The sequence below is a fragment of the Apodemus sylvaticus genome, chromosome 1 (genome assembly GCF_947179515.1).
Source record: "Apodemus sylvaticus chromosome 1, mApoSyl1.1, whole genome shotgun sequence".
In the NCBI taxonomy this organism is placed as follows: Eukaryota; Metazoa; Chordata; class Mammalia; order Rodentia; family Muridae; genus Apodemus; species Apodemus sylvaticus.
The window spans coordinates 73495655-73521847 of NC_067472.1; the positions used below are offsets into that span (position 1 = coordinate 73495655).

Genomic DNA, 26193 nt, shown 5'->3' on the forward strand with positions numbered 1-26193 from the left:
CAGGGTGTGTACTGGCTGGTTTGTGTGTCAACTTGACACAGGTTGGAGTTATCACAGAGAAAGGAGCTTCAGTTGAGGAAATGCCTCCATGAGATCCAGCTGTAAGGCATTTTCTCAATTAGTGATTAAAGGGGGAGGGTTCATTGTGGGTGGTACCATCCCTGGGCTGGTGCTCTTGGGTTCTATAAGAAAGCAAGCTGAGTGGGGCTGGAGAGATTGCTTAGCCGTTAAGAGCACTGACTGCTCTTCCAGAGGTCCTGAGTTCAATTTCCAGCAACAACAGGTAGCTCACAACTATCTTTAACTCCAAGATTTGACACCCTCACACTCAGACATACATGCGCGCAAAACACCAGTAAACATGAAATAAATTATTGAAAGAAAGAAAGAAAGAAAGAAAGAAAGAAAGAAAGAAAGAAAAAGCTGAGCAAGGCAGAGGAAGCAAGCCAGTAAGTAACATCCCTCCATGGCCTCTGCATCAGCTCCTGCTTCCTGACTTGAGTTCCAGTCCTGACTTCCTTTGGGGATGAAGAGCAGTGTGGAAGTGTAAGCTGTATAAACCCTTTCCTCTCCAACTTACTTACTTACTCTGACTAAGACAGGGTAAGATGGACAGGGAGAGTTAAGGGGACAAATAATGGACAGTCTAGTCACAGCAGACGAAAATTTCAGGTGATAGGAACTTATCAGTTAAAGTGTGACTGGAATAAAGGCTGGTTCCATTGGTGCAGGGAAGAGCGGAAATCCCAACACCTGCTCAGCATCTCATTTCCACAGTGCAATGTTCAGCTGGTACTGCTTCCCTCTTCCTCCAGTGGTACCCAACTTTCTGCACTCTGGGGACCAACCCATCCTTCACCACTGTCACCTTTTCTCTACTTAGTATGTGTGGGGCACATAGAACACTTTGCCAGGGCTCAGAGGGAGGAGATACCAGAACCCTGCACTCAAGGAGGGGGAAGGGAGCCTGGAGGCCCCAGAAGGGAAGAACCGTGGGAGGCTTCATCAATCATCTTGTCTCTTGAGAGGGAGGGAGGGTGGTGTGTTTTCAGAATATATCATGCCATATCTTGTCCTTGCCTAATGGGGAAGATGAGATGTCAGGCACCTGTGGGGTCCTGAGGAGAGAATTTCCATGCTCCTTTCTAACTTATTGGAGAACTGTCAGCTTCTGAGCAGGCGAGTTTGGCATGAACTTGAAGGGTTTTGATGAAAACACTGTCAAGTTCAGGTTCAAGGTGAGGCGGTCTCTCCTTCACCCTGTGCTTTGTCTGCTTTTCATGTGCAGAGGTAGCTGTTTAAAACCAAACAGATTTCACGGATGCCTCCCACGCATCCTCCTTGGGTTTCTGGGTGTCAGTGACTGAGGAATGAGCTCTCAGATGGTGATATGTCTGAATTAGAACAACTGTAGAGCTGGCTTCTGGGATGGAAGCTTCACTGTGTCATTTTCAGGGTCTTTGCACTAGGATAGCCACTCCTTGGGACACCCTCGGGGTGATTGCTGACACCCTTGCCTTTTTTCATTTTTGTTTCTCAGTGGGAAAGGCCTCTCTGCAGCAGACCCTCTTCCTCGTTCCACTAGACACTTGTTTTATTGCTGTGACAAAATCAAAAGCCACTTAAGAAGGGAAGACTCTCTTTTGGCTCAAGTTCCCAGTCCGCTGTAGTGGGGAAGAGGTAGCAGCAGAAGCTGTGCAGTCTAAGATCCCAGTCCAGGGAACGATGTCCACGTGGAGCACAGTTCTTCCCACCTCAGTTAACCTAATCTAGAAAATCCCTCACAGGGATTACAGAGCCTTGTCTGGTTTCTGTTAAGCTGATGGTCAATATTAATGATAACATCTGCTGAGCTGGTGTTCTGTCCTGCAAGGCCTGTTGGATTAGCTCCCTCTGTCCATATGTGTTTACTTCCCATCGCTTGCTCTACTCCTAGACCAGAAGTTTCCCCCTTTTGCTCCATAGATAGATCAAGCATGCTGCCTTCTTAGGGCCTGCACACTTGATGCCCTCTCTGCTGGGAGAGGGAGACCACTTTGCTTTCTTTTGCCAGCTTTTGAAACCATCCTCAGTCTTACTTGATTGTCTACCCACTCATGTGTTTGGGCTGCACTGATGTTACTCCTGGCGCATAACAGGCTCATTTGCCCTGAAATCTTCAGTGTTAGGTCTAGGGTGGGTCTCTGCAATGTTCTCTCTCATCCCTCCCTTCTCCAGAGGCTAAACAGGGCCAGAGAATGTCTAGCATAGGGGGGCTAAGCCTCAGGGTGGAGACAGGTTGCACCCACTTGGAAAGAAGCTCTGGTTCTTTGCCGACTTGGAATAGAAAAGACAGCCAAAGGCTCAGGCATTGCAAGTCTGTTTTTCAATACAACAGTGTTCAGAGGTGGGGGCCTTTGGGAAGTGATTGGCTTATGAGGGCTTTGACCTCATCCATGGATTAATCCATCGATGTGTTTTTGACTTGGGAGCTGTGAGGGGGTCACTGGATGTGTGCTTCTAGGTGTTGTACTTTGCCCCTGCCTCCACCCCTGCTTTGCATGTTCCAGGACATGAGTAGCTCAACCCCACCCCTCCTAGACAGGATGCATTCCACCATCACAGGCCTGGAAACAATAGAAATAAGGAAGCTTATAGTCTGAGCCCTCTGGAACCATGAGCCGAAATAAGTCTGCTCTTTACACACATTTTCTCTCGTCACAGCTGTGCAAAATGTGTGGACACAGACCTATCCCAGGGTCCAGAGTGAGACTGTCATTCCTGGCTGTGTGTCCTTGGACACATTTCTGAGACTTTTTGTGTCTCTATTTTTTCTACTTATCAAATGTGATACTAGTATACACCATGTAGGCCTGTGTGAGGCTTAAAGAAGCTGGTGAAGTTCTCCTGGGCATACAGTAAGCAGCCCGCTGCTGCTGTTGCTTTCCCAGGACTCTGTAGAGGGTCCTCGAACTGTGGCAGCTCCACCCATCACCTCTCAGCCCATGTGTATTGTTCAGCTGGCTGTGTGTTCCATGTAATGCTGTCAGAAACCTAATCACACTCCCAACATGTAGCAGAGACCCCACAAGTCGGGGCTGCTCTTGACATAGTGGCTTCTTCTCGCCTGCCCTACTTCTGGGTCTCTTCCCATCCGCCCAGAGCTAGACCCTCCAATATCCCAGCACCTACACACAGTACCTAGAAAAAATGCAACAGATAGCAAGGAAGCTGAGACTGACCTTTTGTCCTGTGTCTGCTTTTGGGTGGGGTACATTTGGTAGTTTGGGAGATTTCTTTAAGTAACAGCATATAGGCAGCTCAACAGGGACTGTGAACAGTTTGTGCCCTTTCATTTGGTCCCCAGTGGCCCATTGAATGGATGAGGAGACTGAGCTGAAGAAGGCCTGAGGAGCTGGCCTAACCTGCCTGTCTCTTAGGGGATGCTTGCCCTCTTTTATCCTGCTTCCTTCGCCTCTTGTCTCTGCACAGGTGCCCCTCATTATCCCTCATTTGCTCTTGTGTCATGAGGCTTGTCAGAGTGTAGACAGAGGGACTGTGCCATATACTTCACTTAGGGTTTCTAAGGTTGGGCCAGGGACCTTGCCCAAAAGGTGTGTCTTAGTCAGGGTTTCTATTCCTGCACAAACATCATGACCACAAAGCAAGTTGGGGAGGAAAGGGTTTATTGAGCTTATATGTCCATGCTGCTGTTCATCACCAAAGGAAGTCAGGACTGGAACTCAAGCAGGTCAGGAAGCAGGAGCTGATGCAGAAGCCATGGAGGGATGTTCCTTACTAGTTTGCTTCCCCTGGCTTGCTCAGCCTGCTCTCTTATAGAACCCAAGAATACCAGCCCAGGGATGGTACCACCCACAAGGGGCCCTCTCCCCTTGATCACTAATTGAGAAAATGCCCCACAGCTGGATCTCATGGAGGCACTTCCCCAACTAAAGCTCCTTTCTCTGTGATAACTCCAGCCTGTGTCAGGTTGACACACAAAAGCAGCCAGTACAAGGGGATATTATTTTATCTATTTTTAAATAAGAGGGAAGACATAATAGGGTAAAAGAAATACTTAATGTTATATATAGTTGGCCTTATACTAACTAGGTTGTAAGATTCCAGTTTTACAGAGGAAGGGAAATTGGTCCATAGGGAATAACCCTCCTTCTCCAATTCATCTTCCTGTGCATGGAACCTGTGACTAAGCAAATTTCCAGGACAAAGTGCCTGGTGGGAATGAGGTTGTCAGTCAGCTCTATTTAACATGGGGCACTACCCTGGCTTGTTTGACTGGGCTCAGGATAATTGCTAGAGTCTGTGTCTGCCCAACAGGGAAGAAGAAGCCAAAACCAGAGCTATAGCTCCCAGGCAAAGAAGTCCCTGCTGCCAGATATTGTAGGATGGGGCTATGAGCAAGCACAGAAGTGGGTTAGCAAGGACATGGAGGCCTTCTCTCAGCCAACCAAGGGAACTCAGGCCCACTGACACCTTGATTTAGGCCTTCTGGCCTCTAGAACAGATATACCCCTGTTATTTAAACCAGTGGTTTTGCAGCATCAACAGAAAACCAAAGGTCCTAGGGCCAGTAGAGGTCCTTCAGTGGCCAGCCCAGCTCTGGTGGTTTTGTCTGCAGCATGCTGGGCCTTGATAGAGCCTCCAGCTGTGGGCAGAGCTAAGCAGGCATCCAGCTAGGGCAGCACCAGACTACATCTCCATTCTCCAACACCCACAAGGGCCATTTCTTTGGTTTCTTTTCCTTTGATCCTTCAAGTGGGGATTCTAGATTTGGGAGTCCTTGTTTATTTTCTTCTTGTGCTTTTAGCTCTTTGCTATGCATCTTGCTGCTCCACCCTCTACCCTAGTATATTGCCTCCTGGCCCCAAGGTAGTGTTTCTCTGTTGTCTCCCCCATGGGCAAGTTAACAAGGTCATGGGAAGTGGATATTACTTGGCAGTCTATGGCATTCGACTTGCATTCTCAAAAAGCTGTGGTAACCAGTCTAAGGTGAAAATTCCAATAAATCAATGGGTTGATATTTCACACAGGCTGGAGCATTTGGCTGTACTGAGAATGTGGTGGAACCATTTGGCCCGGTGATCACAATTCTAGCAGAGAGGGAGGGAGGAGGGAAAGAATAAATCATGTGAACTCTTTTTCTAGCTACTGAGCGTGTCTACTGTAAACAAGATAGAACTTTCTGCTTTGTATTTTGTTTGTCGCAGCTGTGGAAGGCAGGTCTAGACGTCTTGGGATCAGCAGTTCTGTCCTAAGTTCTAATTCAGTGTTGGGCAGGATTTGGGCCATTTAGACAGCTGGAATGTGGCTCAACAGGGAGGGAATGGGCAAGCCACAGTCAGCTTCCTTGTGATTCCAATAAGGAATTGGCTTCAAATGCTTCCTTTTTTCCAACTGAAGAGGATTTAACCATGCTTTCCTGACTTGTGTATGGAGGCGAGGGATGCCTAGTGCTGGCTACTTCTGAGGGCTGGGGCTTCTCACAGGCCTGTGACAGGAATGCTTGGGACCAGAAGTAATAGTCATTGTTATTGTTGTTGTTGTTCTCCTCCTCCTCCTCTTCCTCCTTCCCCCCTCTCTCTTCCTCCTCCTCCTTCTCCTTCAATGTTCACATGTGCAACATGAGACATCTCGGGTGTAGAACTCAAGGCTAAATATGAAATCAGTTTGTTTCTTAGGACTTTTATACACAAATGCTGATGGTGATTTTATTCAACCTTTCTAGTGTGCCTATATGCCACAGACTGTGACCCACCACATAAGTTCAGGTGTGGAATTTCCCATTTATAGTGTCATACGGGTGCTCAGAAGATTAGGTTTCCAAATTGGGATGATCAACTTGAACTTGAATGTCTTGACCCATTTGTGATAGCATATAGGGAGGGTCTATCCTGGAGAGACTGGCAAAGGAGACCAAGGCTGTGGGGCTCCAGTACAGTGGACATCAAATGTGTGCCTGAAAGCGTGCTGAGGAGCTCTTTGATTGGGGTTTAAGATACTTATATTTCCTCAAATGTTCCCTCATCACAACACTTTGTTTATGTTAGTTTTGGCTGCATGAAAGTTTTGACTATTTCATGGTCGATATACCCAGTCTTTTAAGGTGTATGTTACACGTAGTGAGGCTCATGCTGAGGATGCTGTCTTCTCACTGTTGAGTCTCCTGACCCTTTGTAATTATTAGTCCAACATAGGAATGCCTGGGTTTTTCTGCTTCACAAATCTGTGTCAGTCCCTCCTCCCGCACGCAGTCCCTGAGTGTCTCCTCCTTTCCTCTCTTATTTTCTGTCTGTTCTCTAATCCTGGGGGTTAAACCCAAGAACAATAATAATGACTTCTGCAATTATATATTTGTAGTTGAGTAGATCAATTTGTCCCACTTCATCTGATTTCAAAATTGTTATAACCTATTTAGATCCTTTGTCTATATCTTGTTTATATCTACAAAATCTTATTTATAAAGGAATCTTGCTTATATCCTACTATGATTTTCACAGGAATGTGTTAAACCTCTGTATTAATTTGTTGAGGGTTGACATCTTTGTGTTGAATCTTTCAATACTGTTCACACACTCTTTATTCCACTAAAAGTATTTCGTTTTCTTCACCAAAGATTTGTCATGTTCAGCAAATGGGTTCTGTGTGACCCGTTAGAGTCATATGTAAGTAACTAAATTATTTTATTTTTTGTGACTAGTATTTTACTGAGTTGGTAGAGATCTCATTTTGCTGCCAAAACAATGGGGCTGACATCGACGTGCCTGTTAGCTGCTGAGGGTGAATCAGGATGACTTTGACCATATTAAGGATTGTTTTTGCCCACTCCCCTCCTTCCTCTGATTTACACACACACACACACACACACACACACACACACACACACACACGTGCGTGCGCGCGCAGTATGTCCAGCACTTTCCTGTGATGACACATATATACTATGTCCACCTCGTCCTCTGATAAATACACACAGTATGTTCAGAGCCTCTAGTGAGAAACCTACACAGAATCTGGCCAGGGGATTCTCCATATTATGAAATCTGTTCTGAACTGCCAAGGTATGATTCTGGTCTAAAAGATGACAGTTTCTTGTGTGTGTCTATGTCTGTGTTTATGTCTGTGTCTGCCTCTCTGTCTCTCTCTGTCTCTCTCTGTCTCTGTCTCTGTCTCTCTCTCTCTCTGTGTTTGTGTAATGGTCTAAGAATTGAACCTAAGTCCCTGTACATGTTAAGTAAATGTTATACTGCTATACTACCCACAGCCTAGTTTTATCCCCCAAATCTCCATCCATCTTGGAAATTTTCAAATGTTTGATCATTTTCATTTGTTAGTAAAAGAGACATTAAAATAGGAAATGGCAAGGCTCCATTGGCCTGGGTCTATTCACTGAGACTGTAAAATGGCAGCCAGTTGAATGCCAATGTGCCCTTTGGACCTAGATGATGCCATTTTTTTTAAACTGAGTGATAATGTGTATGTGTGTGTGTGTGTGTGTGTGTGTGTGTATGTATGTGTTTCTATAGTTATGTGCACTGTAACTAATCTGTAGTTATGCATACAGCAGCCTGTAGACCAGAAGGTAGTTTCAGATACCCATAAGAGTTAGAGGCAGTATACTGGGACCAGGTGGACCACAGAGGCAGAGACAGAGAGATAGAGAGATAGACATAGACATGGACATAAACACAGACACAGACATAAGAGAAACTGTCATCTTTTAGACCAGAATCATACCTTGGCAGTTCAGAATAGATTTCATAATATGGAGAATCCCCTGGCCAGATTCTGTGTAGGTTTCTCACTAGAAGCTCTGAACATACTGTGTGTATTTATCAGAGGATGAGGTGGACATAGAATATATGTGTCATCACAGGAAAGAGCTGGTTCCCAGTACGACCAGGTGTGTACTGGCAACCTAACCCAGGTCCGCTGTCCCAGTCCTGTGTTTTATTACAGAACAACCTGGGAAAATAGTATATCCTGAGCTACTGTCCCAGCAAGTGTTGTGAATACTGTACCTTACAGTACCCCAGAAGTTAGAATTTGTAAACCTCATTACAGACACTGTGTCTGCTAGAGGTGTCATGGTTAGCATAAGCAAGCCCCCAGTTTGAGCCCATTTCTTCTAGCCTTAGGGGCCCCTGATCTTTTCAGGAGCCCACTAAGCCTACAAGCTCCCAGCTTGTGTATGTGTTTCCTCTCAGCTCTGCCGCACGGCTTGAGGAAATACATCTGTCAGAGTATGGACTTCACTCCTTCAAAACCAACTTCCTTGAATGCTTAGCAGAAAGTTTTCAACTTTGATCAAGAGGTTGCTTTCTAGGGGGACATTTTTAAGCTATGCCAGCTTTGAACCAGGCTGAGGAATGGGTGAGTCCATGGTTTTTCCCTAAGCATTTTTGAAAGTTAAAACCTTTGCTAAGTCACATAGAAGGTTATTGCTTCTCTCTCTCTCTCTCTCTCTCTCTCTCTCTCTCTCTCTCTCTCTCTCTCTCTCTCTCTCTCCTTTTCCTCCTCCTCCTTCTTCTTCTCTCTCTCTTCCAAATACTGTGCTGATCCCTAGTTTTTCTTTCAAGTCTCTCTATAAAAACATACTATCAGTGCTGCCAGCCACTCCTCAGCTGGCAATGCCTTCAAAGCTCAGGCAGGTCACAGAAGGGAAAGCCATGTGTTTTTTGGTACTACTAAGAAAGTTCCCAGCCAGGCAGTGGTGGTGCATGCCTTTAATCCCAGCACTTGGGAGGCAGAGGCAGGTGGATTTCTGAGTTCGAGGCCAGCCTGGTCTACAGAGTAAGGTCCAGGAGAGCCAGGGCTATACAGAGAAACCCTGTCTCAAAAAAACCAAATCCAAAAAACAAACAAACAAAAAGTTCCCTTGGCCTTCTCTCCAGAGCCTTACAGCAAAGAAATGTGGTCCCTTAAGGGAGGAGGGAAAAGAGGTTCCGCTCTTGAGTCCTGTGCTGAATTGATAAGCGAGAGACAACTGGCCTTGGTTCTTCATGCATGTGCCTGGAGAAAATGGCCTTGGAATGAGTAGAAAAATTGAAAATGCCAGAAATCAGATGGAAATGTGAAAGAGAGAGATGTAGGGGTTATTTTTAATGTATCATTTCTTCGTTCAAACAGCCAAGAAACATGTTTGATCTTTAAAATTAGTCCCCATTTCAGGTCCTCTGGTCCCATTTCCTGGTTGCCTGGGCAATTCCTGCTAACTGCTTAGCAGACATTTCTTGTGCTTGTTCCCTTCCTTCCTTCTGTCACCTGCCCATCCTTCCTTCCTGCCTTTTCATTTCTTTCTAAATTTTTGTTTGTTTGCTTCTTGTTTCCACACATTTGTGTGTGTGTGTGTGTGTGTGTATCTGTGTAGAGACCAGATGTTGACTTTGGGTGTCTTTACCTACTGTCCTCTACCTTACTTTATTTGTTGAGACAAGGTCTTTCAGTGGCCCCAGAGCCTGCAATTTAAGCTAGAGTGGCTAGCTAGCAAGCTCCTAGATCTACCTGTCTCTCCACACCCCACCTAGTGCTGGAGTTACAGGAACACTCTGTCATGTCCTCATTCATGCAAAACATTGTGATGTACCCACAGGTATCCTCTGACATATGTGTGTGTGTGTGTGTATGTCCTCATGTACAGGCACACATAGACATAGAATATAAACCAACAATAACTTTTTCATTTTCCTCCTGGGGCCATCTGGCCCACGCTGGCCTTTGTGCTGCTTTAGTCCCCATGTCAGTCGCCCTCAAGTCCCTCTTGTCAGGCAGGGCTCTTGACCAGACTCTTTCTGCTAGAACTCTCCTTGAGTTCTACTCTATGTTAGACTGCACATCTCTGTTTTCTCCTTCGTGTTGGCGTTGTGTGCCTTCTGGAGTATGGAAGACATCTTGAGTTTCTTGAATGGCATATCTTTCTGCTGATCTCACCCTGGATGGGTAGTCAGGGAGGGATTCTCCATAAGAACTGCTGGCTTCTTTACTGAGGTGTAATTCCCTACCACAAGGCTCACTCATTTGCAATGTGCATTTCTGTGGGACTCTACACATTTGTGCAATCCTGCAGTCATCACTGCAATGAATGTTAGAATATTTTATTTTCCCAAAAGGAAACTCTACCCCATTGGTTCCAGAACTTCCAAATCTCCCATGCCACCTTTCCTGAAGTTTTCCAGTGATTGACCTGAAGACATTTGCTCTTGCAAACCTTTGGATTTTACTTCCTCAATACAGTTTTCAGGACCATGTCTATGTTTTGTCCTAAATACTGTACATGAATGTCAAGGTGTCAGGAACCTGAAGCAGCTAAGTCACATCACATCCTTAGCAAAGAGCAATAACTTAACCCCTGCATGCTTGTGCTCAGTTCTCTCTGTCTGTCTGTCTGTCTGTCTCTGTCTCTCTCTCTGTCTCTCTCTCTCTGTCTCTCTCTCTCTCTCTCTCTCTCTCTCTCTCTCTCTCTCTGCTCTGCTCTGCTCTTATAAAGTTCAGGCTTTCCTGCCTCAGGCATGGCACCAACCACATTGGGTAAGTCTCTCCACCTCAATTTGCATAACAAAATTAATTCCTCATTGTCATGATAGGCCAAACTAATTGTTGAGACTTTTCCATATGATTCTAGATTGTCAACTTGGCAATTAAATCTAACTAACCAACTGTATGTAAGTATGTATGTATTAGATTTCTTGAATTACTGTTTTTTTTTTCTGGCCTAAATATGAAATTGCTAACCAATTAACCCCCTAGTCACTTCTTGTCTGTTCATCATATCTCAGCTCAAATACTGCCCTTCCAGAAAGCATCCTTTATAGCATTTCCTATTTTCAAGTCCTCTGTAGTTTCTCCTTTAACTAGCATCACAACAGCATTTCAATTACTGATTGAATAATTAATGATGTGGTCCCTGCCCTCCACTAAACTATGGTCTCATAGGTAAATTAGGTAAATGTACAGGAACATCTTGATGAAGCCTGGGTTATCAAATTTCCATTCTGCTATTTAGAATGTCATGGCCCCTGTGGTCTCAAGTGGTCTTATTTGAGGGCCACTGGCCTAGGGCTTGGTTCCCTCCCCCCTCTTGATATGGACAACTATTTGATCCGGTGTCAACAAATGTGGCTTCTACCATAACATCGGCAAGGTTTGAGCTACAGTTCACACTCTGTGAAGAACAGCTCTGAAGTTAGGTATAGCAATGAATGCCTCTAACCCAACACTAAGGAGGTAGAGGCAGAAAGATTCAAAGTTCTGCCATTCCCAGCTGCATGGTGAGTTCTAAGCTAGTTTGGTTACATGAAGTCCCATTTCAGAAGAAAAAAAGAAAAAGAAGCCACACAATTTCTGGTAAGCATACAAAACATGTCAATGTTCATGGATGTCCAAAGCTTTGAAAATAAATTGTATCCAAATATTATGAAAAAAAATACCTTATGTTCCCAGCAGCCACTGGCCATGCATGTCTGTTAGTAACTGAGCCACATTCTACAAACTGCTTCCATTTCCTGCCTGTTCTTTTAGGTAAAAGTACAGGAACATCTTGACGAAGCCTGTAGTATCCAATATCCACCCTGGTATTCAGAATGTCATGGCCCCTGACAATTTTATGCCTTAGTTTCTTTACTGATAAATTGCTGCTGACATCTTCCCTGGCCTTAAAATAGTTTTGAGCAGATCCAGTGGAGAATTCTACCTCATTATCTAAATTGCTTAGAGTGGGACAGGTCATCCTGTGCTGTAGAAAGCTCTCCTATGCATTTAGCAGGTTTAGTGGCACCCTCGTCCCTTACCAGGTTCCCCACCCCTCAGGTGTTGTGCCCTTCCCAGCCTTCACACTCACGACAGTCTTAAGGGTCTTTAGCCATCTGGTCAGTTGTCCCCCCCACCCCATCCCATGGGGACAGAAGCATCCCCTGCCCCCAGCAGAGCACCATTGCTGTGTATATAGGCAGGGTCTCTGTCCAGTTGAATGCAGTTGGCAGTACCTACCCACACTCCTGCTGTCACAGAGGAGGCTGACATCCTGCACACTGTGGGAATGCACTTTCGTGGTCAGCAGGAGAGCACACTGAACCTTCAGCCTGAACTTGAAAGAGTTTTTAGAAGTCTCCAGTGTCTGACATTACGACCTGTTGGTTCTTGCCAGTTGGGCTGACTCTGGGTAAAAAATAGATCATGCCTCTTCCAGGAACCCAGCTTCTGACTGTGTGAAGAAGCCAACTGTTTTGAGAAATACCAGGAAATTTTAGTCACAGTAAGTGGATCATGAAGGCAGGCCCTGATTTGTCAGGTGAGGATGAATTTTTGCAGTGTTTATTTGAACTCTAATGTTCTCTTTAAGAGAGAGGTTGGGGGATGGGAATAGGGTGGGGAGGGTGGAGTGACCTAGTTTTTCCTGGCTGTGGTTTCTTAGCTGAGACTTAAGCTTTCTATTTAATAACTGGATTTAGGGAACTATTGCTTTATCCTATCATGGCCAGGCTGGCAAGATGTATCAAGAACTGAGGCTTGTGTCAGGAGACAGAAGGTTCTGGAGTGATGGCAAGAGAAGTCAGAGTTGGAGTGAAGGTCCTGTAGCAGTCGATATCCTCCCATAATATGCCACATGCTAGTCCCCAGCATCTGGGCTGTGTTGCTGTATTAGTTACTTTTGTCTTTGCCATGGTGAAATGCCTGACAGCAGCTCCTTATGGTCCTGAGGGTTTCTTATGGTTGCAAGTTCCAGAGTATCTGCCCGTTGGTGGGGAAGGTCCGGATGCAGAGCATGCGCACCGTGGTGGGGAAGGTTTGGAGCAGGACTCTGAGGCAGCATCCACAGTGAGGAAATGGAGAGATGAATGCTGCCTGCTGCTTCTTTTTATTCAGTCCAGGACCACAGCTAACGAAAGGAGTTCCTCAGAGTTAGGGCAAGCTTTCTCTTCAGTTACCTCAGTCTGGAAATGTCCGCTCTCTCAGACTTGCTTAGAGGTTTGTTTTCTAGGTGACTGAGAGCCCATCAAGTTGACAGCAATACTAACCATCACAGTTACCTCATGTGACAAAAGGGACTTTCCCGAGGAAACTAATTTAAGGACCATGAGTGGAGAGGGCACCCAAAGTTATCCAGTTGAATCCCTGTCTTATTGTATGAGTTTGGTGGAAGAGTCCTTCCTCTTCAGCTGTGAAGAGGGGGAGTTGTGCCCTCCTGCTGACCATGGCTAGAGAGATACTATGTTTCTGGTTTTAATGAGGAGAAAAAGGGGACAACTGCCAATAGATTCAGAAAGCCAAAGGAAGCTGGGAAAGAAATGGATGCATGCCCTGAGGAAGACTTGAGGAGACACATAGCTTCAGAGCTGGGGTAGCAGGAGTCTAATCTCCTATTCACCAGAGCTCTGAGATAAATCAGTGTTGTTTTAAGCTTCTGTGCCTGGGGTAATTGTTACAGTAGCTGTAGGCAACTCATTCTGCTCTCATTCTGTTATCATTAGGTGATAACAAACTGGTAGAAATCCTAAGTTGGATATTCACAAGCAAGCATGGTGGAACAGACACTGCTTCCTTGCTTTATATGTTAACTCTGACTCTACAAGATCTGAGCATGTACAAAGTCATGTTTGCTTCAGTCATATTACAGGCTTGCACTTGGAGGCTTATAATTCAGAAAGTTACATTTGAGATCACTTGGAAGGACTAATATTCTGCTTCTTATAACACTGTGATCCACACATGTGTATTCCAGCTTGTTCTTTCATGGAAAAAAATGAAGATAAGAATTTATAAGGGCAAGTTTGTCTCCCATTCCCTTAAGCACCAGAGTTGTGGCCAAGTGTGCATATTTCCTCCTCTGATCTTTCCAAGCAGCATTGAGGTAGAGCACAGTAGCCTGCTCTCAGACAGCACTGAGACTTTCCAGAAAGCACAGAGAAACACCCAGAAGGGAGTAGGAGACCAGGCTTCTCTGATTCTCTTGGTTCTCCCAAGATCTCATTTTAATGTCAACAACTTCTACTTTCTGATTTGTACCCTTACCTCAAGCTTTAGTGGAGGATTGCTATCTTGGTTGGTGCCTCAGAATGTTGTGAATGCTTGGCCAGGGACTGTGGGGCAGCCTAACAACTCCATCCTTACCTCTTGCTCCTCACCAGCTTCCAAGGATATCAGCCTAGACAGGTGGCAATTGCCACCCTTGTAAGTTCTTAGTTGAAGCTACAAGATGTAGTGAACCTGTTCCCATTCTGGATTTCTCTGTGTTGTTCCATCTCTTCAGACCTCTGATCAGATTTAATACCATTGACAATGGCTTGGCTGCTTTGCCCATGTGGGACCAGAGCCCTCAGCCTCACTCAGGCAAGTGCCACACTATTGCACTGGTTAAATTACCAGTTTCCTTAGCTGGGCATAGAAGCCCTTTCTTGAAGTACACTAAGTATGCAGGAAGCCTAAAGGCTGGGAGAGGGGCAGCTGGCTCTTCTGCTGGAATGCCTGAGTGTCTCTCCCATGAGCTTTTCTTTTTCTCTCTCTTCTGTCCCTAGAGTGCCTCTTCCTCTCCAGCTACATGATGACAACTAGAACTCTCATGAGTACTCAAGGATTCTGACTCAGGACTGAAGCTGCCTTGTTCTCAAATCTAGATTCTCAGGGGAGAATGTTTTGTTCCAGTTTGGGACAAATGTTCACTGTCGGACAGTCAGTTATGGTCAAGAGCCCATCTTTAGAATGTTTGCCCTTGTCCAAGGTGTAGGGTCACCTTAAATACTTGCAATGAAGGTGATCATGGAGAAGGGATATATCAAAAAGGATAGAGATGGCCACTCAGCGTTTCCATCCTTCTCCTATTAAGGATCATTTATCTGAGGCCACTCTTAATTTTTGTACATCTTTGGATATTAGAAATTCTCATCTGTAGCACTGAACACAATTGGTAGAGAGTCTGAGGAAATTTCATTAAGATCTAAGTTTCATGCTTATTTTATATGTTTCTGTAAGTTGTGATAACTAAATTGAGATGATACATCAGCCTTTCCGGGTGTTTGGAGAAAGGTGAATAACTGTCATGTGACTGAGGAATGATGACTGTGGGTTTGAGATGGAAGCGTGTTTGGCTGAGAACTGCTTTTTACAATGCCTAGCCTCATAATATTGTAGAAATAATTACATTGACCCCTTGATATAAATGCACTTATGTCTATTTGTGTTTGTGTATTGGTATAGGTGTGTCTACCTGTAGGACACATTCGTAGATATTAATACCTATCTTAGACCAATCCTAGCACACAGAAAATTCTTTTTAAGTATTGGTGTTAGATTCATTAGTATTGCTGAACTCCCATTTTCCAGTCTTTCAGTTAAGTCTTTATCCACAAAATTATAACTTATCTCTATTTTTCCAAGGGTAGAATGTTTAAGTTTGTCTGAAATTATTTTGCTTCTCTTTTAATCTGTCTTTCCCTCTCTGTGTGTGTATGTGTGTATGAGAGAGAGGGAGAGAGACAGAGAAAGAGAGAGAGAGACACACACACACACATACACACACACACACACACACACAAAGAGAGAGAGAGAGAGAGAGAGAGAGAGAGAGAGAGAGAGACAGAGACAGAGACAGAGACAGAGACAGAGAGAGAGATCAGGCACAATGACTTGACTTGGGAGGCCAGAAGAAGGCATCAGATCCCCGGAGCTGGAGTTAGAGGTAGGTGGTTGTGAGCTACTTGATGTGGGTGCTGGGAACTGAACTCAGGTTTCCTCTAAGAACAGCATGGATTCTTAATGGCTGAGTCATCTCTCTAACCTTTTTTATTCTGCTCCTTGGCTTACCATGTGTTCTTTCACGTTCTTTTTTAAAGGTTCTTTTTGTTTTTTTTTTTTTTTTTAGTGAAAGGAGATAGTGACAAGCTCCTTTTTTATTGTCTAAGAATGCCTTTATTTCATACTCGTTCTTGAAATACGATGATTTTCCTGTTGATACTGTTCTCTTCTCCTAATCCATTGAACACAGTGATTGTGTGGTTTTAATACTGTTCTGGAGCAGTGTGCTGTCAGTTTGTTTCCACTCATTTGTCCTTTTTTTTTTTTAAACTTCCTGACTGCTTGTATTTGATCTTTGATACTTTACAGGTTGGTTAGGTGTAGGTGGTATGGGAAACAATGATCCTCACCTCATAATAAAAGTCCTCTCAGAAACTCAGTGTAGCAAGAGACACACAGGTTTACTTTTAGTCCTACAAAAGCCAAGCACTAGCTTGGACTAAGTGCAAATATGGCTGGTGTATGGATTTGGCATATAGCCATGTTCTTTATATTCCTAATCTCACTTCTCTGCCCCCTGAATTCCTTGTCGGCTGAGTTCTCCAGGGAGGTCCAACCTTGCTGGTATCTAGTATTGCCCCCTCCTCCCCAAACTCTCCATCCTGTTGGTTCAGGACACAAGACCATATCTAATGGATATCTTAGGGCCTGAGGTCCCCCTTTTCTGATACACATAGCAGACTGCCTATAGCGCTTTCACCCTAGGACAACTGAGAATACCAATGCCAGCAGGTGCCAGCTGCCAGGTAGGGAGGAGACGGCCCTGGTACCTCGTGCTTAGCTACAGTTCATTAATGATCTATGAATAGACTCTATACTGAAAATGGACCATAATGATTTATTTCTTAGAGTGGAAATGATTTTCTTTTTATTGATTCTATGTGCCATTTTTTGTTCCTCGTGAATCTGTGGATTCACATAGTTTACCTGTTCTAGACAGATTATTTCCATCACCCCCCACCCCCAGTACCCCCCTTTCTTCGTTTGATCTCTCTGTGGAATTCTGGTGAGGAACCTGTCAGGCTTCTTTCACAGCTGTCTTCTCCTCTGGTTGTCTAGCTCCTGGTCTTTTAGTGCTGTGTCCTTAGTAACTTTTTCAACTTTGTGACTGCTTGTTAATTCTCCCTTTGACAGTTTTTATTCAGTACTTTCAATTGATCTGCATGTTTAATTTCAGTGCCATTTTTGCTTGTACAAGGTGTTCATGGTCTTTATATCTAGTTGCTTGTTTTATGCTAACCTGTGTCCCTTTGGTGTTTGTATTTCATATTTTATTTTTAAAAATATGTCATGTGTATAAATAGGAATTCTATAACCAGACTGTTGAATTTTGAGTCTAATGTTCTATAACCTTGACCTCCTGGTGTATCTGTTCAGAATAATAACACCTAGGCCATTTGGTTGTCATGAAGAAAAATGAGTTAATATTTGCAAAGTGCTTAGGAAGGCATCTGTCATGTGCAGATAAACAACCTTAGAATTGGCTCATCCACTAGAAAATCGTACTTTGGGTTTTTGACTTTTTCATGGGCTAGTGACAATGTGTGGTGTGACACTGTCACCATGCTGACTGCGGCAGTAAATGAGCCATGCTTGTCAATCACACATGTTGGAGTGACAGCAAGAGGACAGTGTGCTGTGTCCTTAAGATCTGATGCTCAGTAGGTTAGGAAGATACATATATTTTCAGCTTATGGTATAGTCAACTCATCTTGGGTTTCACTAGGACATGGCCCAGTAGGAAGTTGAGGAAGGAGGATTTGTACTTAGCAAATGACCGTCCCAAGCTCCCAATTCTCCTGGGCCTGGATATGTTGCATTCTAATTCTGGTACCTCTTTCTCACAGAAGTTATTTTCTAGGTGACTAATGGGGCTTTAGAATCGTCATCACTGACTCCCTGTCACCTAGAGAAACCTCCAAGGCCCTAAGAGAAAGATGTCTACAGAGACAATTTGTGGCACCTCTGCTGGGAGCCAAACTCCTCTTAAATATTTTCACTTCCTTTCAGAGTCTTGCCGGAGGGGGTGGGGGTGTGGAGGGGGTGGGCATGGGGATGGGGTGGGGGTGGAGATGGGGGTCGGGGTGGGGTTGTGTTTCAAGTTCAACATCCCTGGCTTTTGATGTTTCATCCTGTCATTATGTGTATTTCCCTAAAAACAATGTTGGCTGGTTAATTTATGCAATACTTAATTTCTTTCTTTCAGTTCTTATACCCCAGATCCTTACAGATTTCTCTTATTTACTTATTTGCAAAGGTAACATAAAACCTTTGTTTATCTTACCATGACCAGAATCCAGCTGACTTGTAGGGAAGACTCTGCAGTAGAATGGTACAATGTGCTTTGACTCCTTCCTCGGTGGTCCATCTCTTTTTGAAAACCTGATCAGAAAGAAGGCTGTACTAGAGGAACGTGAGCTAGTGTCTTCCAGGTTATTCTGTATTATTTTGTATTTACAAATGAGGGAGCTGCCAGAGTCCGGGAGGGTCATCGCAGCCTCTGTCTCCTTCTGTGGTCTAGAGGTCTTTGCTTGGACCCCATAGCTTTGAGACAAGCTCACATGCAAAGTTGTTTGGTGATGTGGAATAATCCCTCTGAGGGAAGCAGAAATAAACCATAAAAGCGGTGTGCCTGTCAAGCCATCCTGAAGATCAGGAGATCAGGAAACCAGGATTTTGCAGCTCCAGTCTCCCATGAGGCTGGCTTATCATAACGGGTGTTGTGTGCAGTGTTTTATGTCAGGTGGGACTAAGTGTTCTCTCACTCACCTGCCCTGCATCCCTCATTTGGTTGATCCAGGGCGTTTCTTCCTTCTTCCCCTTTCTGCCTGGTCATAGCACTCTGTCACACTCTTGAACATTCTCTTCACCTTTCTGTCTTCCTTGTTAACCTTCCAAACCATTAAGTGAAAGGATCATGTGTAGTTTAGCTGTGCACCCTCTGAGATTGGGATACTTTTATTAGAGTGGCTGAAAGGACTGGGAGTTCCTGCTACAATCCATATGCAAATTTAATTAATTAGCAAGTAAGTTGAAATAAGAGCTTCCTGCAATGAAATAGCTGTAAGAATTCTTGGTATTTAAAATAGCAGATAAGCAGCTAAGCAGGAGGTAGTCACCTGGTCATGTGACTAGCTAAGTTAGCATCTCTTCCCAGCATAGGCTGGGGGAGGGGTGTTTAGACCCCAGAGCACAAAGCAGCAACCTCTGTCCTAGGAGAACTTTCCCATTAGGTTCAAGATTGGTTTCTCTCTGTTTTGCAGTTAAAATGTGTGGTATCTTCATCACTAGTATCTTATTATCTAGTTGTAATGGGCAACCAAGAGCAATGACACAAAGAGTCCAGAGTCCATGTTGTCCTCCAAGACCTCCCTGAGAATCAGGGTTTGATCGGGTCCTGGAGAAAGCACACCCATTCTTAGTTCTACACATCTGAGTGCAAGGGATGAGCATTTTAGAGCAGGTGACCCCAGTGATGTCTTATTTTTTCCCAGGAGTGACTGGGTGACATCCTATAAAGTCATGGTGAGCAATGACAGCCACACATGGGTCACTGTGAAGAATGAATCTGGCGACATGGTGAGTCTCCTCTCCCCTCTCTACCCATGCCACCTGGCCATGGGGCATTGTCCCTCCCTGGGGAGGTTTACCAATTCTGTGTAAAGTCAAGTCAACCAGGAAGGTTTAATGGATAATGACCTTTTCATTTTCTGAAACCCAACCTTAAGTGGCCCACAGCTGGGGTTGATGCAGAATTGCATCATTCTGCATCACTCTGCATCTACAAGATTGCAGCTCTAATTCACGAGAGCCCCAACTTTTCTAGCTACCTTGCATGATTATCTTTAGCGGTTTTGTTACTCTCAAATTTAGATTCTCAAGTGCCATCCCTAGTTGGCATCCAGCATCCTACCCACTGACCGCTGCCCCTCCCCCTACTTTCTGGCTGATTCCTGCATCAACAGTCGAGTTTGTACCAGCAGAACAGAGCTAGCTGATCTTCTAACTATGAAACCCACTGCTGGGCTTCTCCATTATTGTTTTTGCCTGAGAACTCTGCCCCATTCCTGCCAGTCTAAGTACCTTTTTGTCAGGCCAGACAGAACCTCTCCCTGCTCCAAACCTTGGCCTGATCTACTTTGTTTTAAAAGTTTGAGTTCTAGAGCATTCTTTTGCTCTCATGATAGACTGAGAACACAGGGCTTCCTGGGGCAGAGTACAGGGGTGATTTCTTCCTTTTTACCTTGATTCACAGCATGCATAAGTACTGCTTGATAGGACTCCAAGGAATGAATGAATTGTTGGCTGTCTTTCCTTTGAGGATGAAGATCTTAAAAAGCTCCCTCTTTCCCCTTGAGTGTCAATAGATATTTGAAGGGAACAGTGAGAAGGAGATTCCGGTGCTCAATGAGCTGCCAGTCCCCATGGTTGCCCGCTACATTCGAATAAACCCTCAGTCCTGGTTCGATAATGGGAGCATCTGCATGAGGATGGAGATCTTGGGCTGCCCGCTGCCAGGTGAGTTTGCCCACCGCACTTCCTCCTGCAAAGCTGTTTCCTAATGAGCAGACAGCTGCCTCCCAATGATGAGTCAAGAAAAGCTGAGCCATCGTTTTCCTGTGCCTGCTGTTAATACACAGGCTACTCAAAAGCAAAAGAAAACAACTTTTCATAGTCCCAGTTCAGAAACATGAGCATTGGTGGCACTGAGCTCTCGTGCCAAGTGTGGTTTTTCCTGTTGTAATTTTAAGATGCTGTTTATGTATGTCAAGGTTGACAAATCACTCAATGCTGTCTCTCAGAAGTGAGAAAAAGCATCTAGCTGTCAGCTAGGGAGGTAATAGTGGGGAAGCATATGCAAATGTGCAAAGCTAGGCTCGGTTCTCAGTGCTATAGAATATGCTTGCCCTGGAGACATGTTGCTGTTCTCAGCGTACTTACTGTATTGAATGCAGAGGTAGGGCAGGAGGTGGAAGAAACTTGACCATGGCCATTTGCAGTGGCTGTCATTTGCAGTGGCTGTCCGGAGAGCTTCCCTTAGATGCCTGTGTCTTCACTGAATGCTTGCTTGCTTCTTTTACTCTTACGGCCTGATAGTCACATGATGGCATTTGAGTCTAACTTCTGGGTACAAGTGGGAATTCACATGCACCTTCTAGATCCTGTTAGTGTGTGCTCCAGCAAGGCTAGATAGGCTGGCTTTTCAGAAGGTTTTGGCTTATGTCACTGTAGACCCATGGAAAGGGCTTCTTCCTGACCAGACAGCTCTAGGAAAGTATGTGGTTCCAAACACATCTCTAAGTACCTGCCAGAGCCTGCAGGAATGCCATATTTTTGTCTTCCCCCAACCAGGTTATGAGGAACAGTGCCAGAAGCATGGTTCATCTCACCTATATTTCTCCCCAGGGTCTACTCACACTCAGGCACATAGAATAAGCTGGGGCACCAGGGACCATGGGTCTCCAGTCCTGCCCAGCTCTGCTAGAGGCAGTTCACCACCAGCTCTGCTGTTATCTCAGTAGTCACCCCAGCTCTGCCATGAGCTTGCGTTTGCTGTGTTTTCAAAGCATGTTTAATGTCACATTACTGTTTTTCTGGCATCCTGTAACATGCATAAGCTGGCTTTGTCAACTGTAGGTTTTTAAATCATGTACACTTCATGGGTGAAAAACCAGCTCTGGCTGTCCACATAATGATTCTCATAGCAGACACACACACACTTGCATTTTATATATGTTCGCACTTACTAGCTTGCTTATTTTTTTCATGTCACATGATTATTGGAGCCTAGGCTGGTTAGCTTCGACTACCAGCTTGACACAACATAGAGTCACCGGGGAAGAGAGTTCACTTTGAGGTTACCCAGGTGAAGTTGGCCTGTGGGGGATTTTCTTGATTGTTAACCAATGTAGGAGGGCCTGGCCCTCTGTGGGCAGCACCATTCCCTGGGCTGCATAAGAAAACTAGCTAAGCACAAGCCAGAGAGTAAGGAAACATGCAGAATCCTCCATAGTCCTGCTGTATTTCCTTGGCTGTGAGTGGGTTTCTGGTCAGAGATAATATTGCATAGAATAGCAAGACCTGCCTTCAAGTTTTTGCCCTGAATTTCCTCAACGATGAATTGTGATCTATAAGCTGAAAAAAAGTCCTTTGCTCCCATAAATTGCTTTTGGTAATATTGACAGAAAGAAACCAGGAAAAGACACCTGTGCGTACTTTCTCTCCTGGTCTGTAGACAAAATCTTACTCTTTTAACCAGCTTGTGGTAGTTGGAAATTCAGTAGAGTAGTTTTGACTCTATAAACAATCTTGAAGTTACTTTTATTTCTCTGTCAATGGTGTGTGTGTGTGTGTGTGTCCATCCCTGTGGCTACAGTTGTTGCTTGAACTTGGTTGTAACAAGTGGAATTGCTGGGACAGAGGCTGTGCATATTTCTAAGATTGATAAGGAAAGTGCATCTCTTCGGGATTTGAGTCTCCCTTCATGGCTCCTGCTATAGCCCTACATCTAGCCTGCTGCTATCCAGAGACTTCTAGGCTCATGGTGCTCAGGATATCTTCCAGCATAGATCTTGGCCAGCATCTGTAAGGAGGCTCTGTCCCCTTTCCTCTGGGTAAGGACCCTTGCTTAGCACTCCATGTTTTTCTGAAAAGGGTAGGGCCATGGTTTCCTTCTGTGGGCAGAAATTCATGTGTCATTAGGAAAAGGTACAGGGCACCTCATGTGAGTACTATGAAGTAATTATTTCTCTCTCTCTCTCTCCCTCTCTCTCTTTTAAATTAGGTATTTATTTACATTTCAAATGCTATCCCTTTTCCTCATTTCCCCTCTGAACACACCCTATCTCTTTCCCCCTCCTCCTGGTCACCAACCAACCACTTCCCTGTCCTGGCATTCCCCTACACTAGGGCATCAAGCCCTTCACAGGACCAAGGGCCTCTCCTCTTATAGATGTCCAACAAGACCATCCTCTGCTACATATGCGGCTGGGGCCATGGGTCCCTCCATGTGTACTCTTCGGTTGCTAGTTTTAGCCCCTGTGAGCTCTGGGGTTACTGGTTGGTTCATATTGTTGTTCCTCTTATGGGTCTGACATCTCCTTTAGCTCCTTGGGTCCTTTCTTTAGTTCCTCCATTGGGGACCCCGTGTTCAGTCCATTGGTTGGCTGTGAGTATCCACTTCTGTATTTGTCAGGCACTGGCAGAGCCTCTCAGGAGACAGCTATATCACGCTCCAGTCAGCAAGCACTTGTTGGCGTCCACAATAGTGCCTGGGTTTGGTAGCTGTATATGGGATGGATCCCCAGGTGGGGCAGTCTCTAAATGGCCTTTCCTTTAGTCTCTGCTCCACACTTTGTATCTCTTCCCATGGGAATTTTGATTCCCCTTCTAAGAAGGATCAAAATATCAATACGTTGGTCTTCCTTCTTCTTGAGCTTCATGTGGTCTGTGAATTGTATTTTGGATATTCTGAGCTTCTGGGCTAATATGCACTTATCAGTGAGTATATACCATGTGTGTTCTTTTGTGACTGGATTACCTCACTCAAGATATTTTCTAGTTTCATCCATTTGCCTACGAATTTCATGAATTCATTGTTTTTAATAGCTGAGTAGTACTCCATTGTGTAAATGTACCACATTTTCTGTATCCATACCTGAAGTAATTATTTCTCTATTAGGTTATTTTTGGTGGGCATTTGAAACACTTATAGAGATGGATAAACTGTGAATCCTGGGTGGTTTTAAGTATGGGCATAGTGTGGTTCTGGTTTCTACCTGACAAATATGTAGGTTCATTTTTAAAGTCAAATTTATTTTTGAAAATGTTTTAATATTTAATATAAATCTATACGCAGGAGTAGATATAGATGATAGATAGATGGTTGATAGATAGGATAAATGGTTGATAGATGGTAGAAGTGTATGAAAAAGAGGGTTGTACATACCCCAGTAGGCTCTTCTGCATTTTAATGTCTTAACAGTAGCTATCTTTGTAGCTTTGGTGGCTTTTGGTGTTACACTGGTGTCTTAGTCAAGGTTTTTATTCCTGCACAAACATCATGAACAAGAAACAAGTTGAGGAGCAAAGGGTTTATTCAGCTTACACTTTCTGCATTGCTGTTGATCACCAAAGGAAGTCAGGACTGGAACTCAAGCAGGTCAGGAAGCAGGAGCTCATGCAGAGGCTATGGAGGGATGTTCCTTACTGGCTTGCTTTCCCTAGCTTGCTCAGCTTGCTTTCTGATAGAACCCAAGACTACCAGCCCAGGGATGGCACAGCCCACAATGGACCCTCCCCCCTTGATCACTAATTGAGAAAATGTTTTATAGCTGGATCTTATGGAGGCATTTCCTTACCTGAAGCTCATTTCTCTGTGATAACTCCAGCTTGTGTCAAGTTGACACACCAAAGCAGCCAGTACAATTGACCCCTTGCCAATTTAACACACAGACACATCACTATTAAGATTCAACCTTTAATTTCTTATTCCTCCTCAAGATCTAAATAACTTTAAAAGTCCCACAGTCTTTGCAAATTCTTACTTATTAAAATTTCAATCCCTTTAAAATATCCAATCTCTTTTAAAATCCAAAGTCTTTTTACAATTAAAAGTCTCTTAAGTGTGGGCCCCACTAAAATACTTTCTTCCTTCAAGAGAGAAAAATATCAGGTCACAGTCACAATCAAAAGCAAAAATCAAGACCCCAACTGTCCAGTGTCTGGGATCCAAAACACGATCTTCTGGGCTCCTCCAAGGGCTTGGGCCACTTCTCTAATCCTGCCCTTTGTAGCACACACCTTGTCTTCTAGGCTCCAGTTGCCTGTACTTCACTGCTGCTGCTGTTCTTGGTGGTCATCTCATCATACTGGCATTTCCAAAACACTGCTGTCATCTGCTGTAACTAGGCTTCACCAATAGCCTCTCATAGGCTCTCTTCATGGTTCCAAGCCTCAACTTCTTTTGCATGACCCCTTCAGTCCTGGGCCATCAATTGCACCTGAGGCTGCACCTTACCAATGTCCTTCCATGACCTTTCACAGTACCGAGGCTTAACTGCTCTTCATGACCCCTTCATGCCTTCAAAACCAGTACCATCTGGGTAACTCTTAAACATTACCAAGTCTAACCACAGCACAAGGTAAAACCTTGGCGATCTCTGAAACACAGTCTCTGTATGCTCTTAGAAAACACTCCCCAGAAGATTTTGCCTCAATGATGCTGGTCTCTTCTTAATCACTGCTAATTTCTTAGCTCCAGCTAACCAGTATCAATAGTCCCAGTAATGCAAAGTTTTCACTTTAGTAGTTCTGGTATCTTGTTAATCACAGCTGATTCTTCAGCTCCAGCTAACCAAAACCACATAATCTTCACAATCAAAATAGCAACAGTCCTGATAAGAGTCTTTTATATTCCCCCTGAAACTTCACAAGCCAGGCCTCCATCTTCTGCACTGTTCTCAACATTATCTTCCAAGCTCCTGCAGAATATCCCACAGAGCTCTTAACCTCCCAATGTCTCTTCTAGCTCAAAGTTCCAAAGTCCTTCCACAGTCCTCCCCCCAAACATGGTCAGGTTGTCACAAGAATACCCCACTATGCTGGTACCAATTTATCTTAGTCAGGGTTTCTATTCCTGCACAAACATCATGACCAAGAAGCAAGCTGGGAGGAAAGGGTTTACTCAGCTTACACTTTCACAATGCTGTTCATCACAAAAGGAGGTCAGGACTGGAACTCAAACAGGTCAGGAAGCAGGAGCTGATGCAGAGGCCATGGAGTGATGTTACTTGCTGGCTTGCTTCCATGGCTTGCTCAGCCTGCTCTTTTATAGAACCCAAGATTACCAGCCCAGGGATGGCACCACCGACAATGGGCCCTTCCCCCTTAATCACTTATTGAGAAAATGCCTTACAGCTGGATCTCATGGAGGCATTTCCTTACCTGAAGCTCCTTTCTCTGTGATAACTCCAGCTTATGTTTAGTTGACACGTAAAACCAACCAGTACAATTGGCCACAAGATTTAAGAGATTAAAAAAGAATATTTTGTATACTAATTTTTTGTTTTTGTTGAACCTCTTCTTTTTTTTTTTTTTTTTTGACCTTTATGTCATAGAAAAGGAGATCTGCTTCCTGTACTTGATTCGTTAGATCATGTAATCAACTGTCTTGATCTGCCTGAAACCAATCAGGACAGTCCTTGGTTGGTCTCTTGCTGTATAGAATGTTACTGGTGGCACAGAGTCTTCTTTGCAGGTTTTTTTTTTTATTTCATTGATATAAAAAAAATTCAGAAGCTAGGCATGGTAACACCTGCCTGTGATCCCAGTGCTCCAGAGACTGAGGCAGTAGGATTACCACAGAATTATAGCCTAAGCTAGAGAGAGAGAGACTCTGTTTTAAATAAC

The 26193-nt window shown here is 44.4% G+C and overlaps 1 protein-coding gene across 2 annotated transcripts in view; it reads left to right on the top strand.

Moving 5' to 3' along the window:
• The window catches only part of Cpxm2 (carboxypeptidase X, M14 family member 2), a 112019-nt gene that overhangs the window by 53768 nt on the left and 32058 nt on the right, over positions 1–26193 (top strand). For both annotated transcript variants that reach the window (XM_052196857.1, XM_052196865.1), the window contains 2 exons: positions 19278–19362; positions 20151–20301. In XM_052196857.1, coding sequence (XP_052052817.1) covers positions 19278–19362; positions 20151–20301 — 236 coding nt within the window. The remainder of the gene's footprint in view (positions 1–19277; positions 19363–20150; positions 20302–26193) is intronic.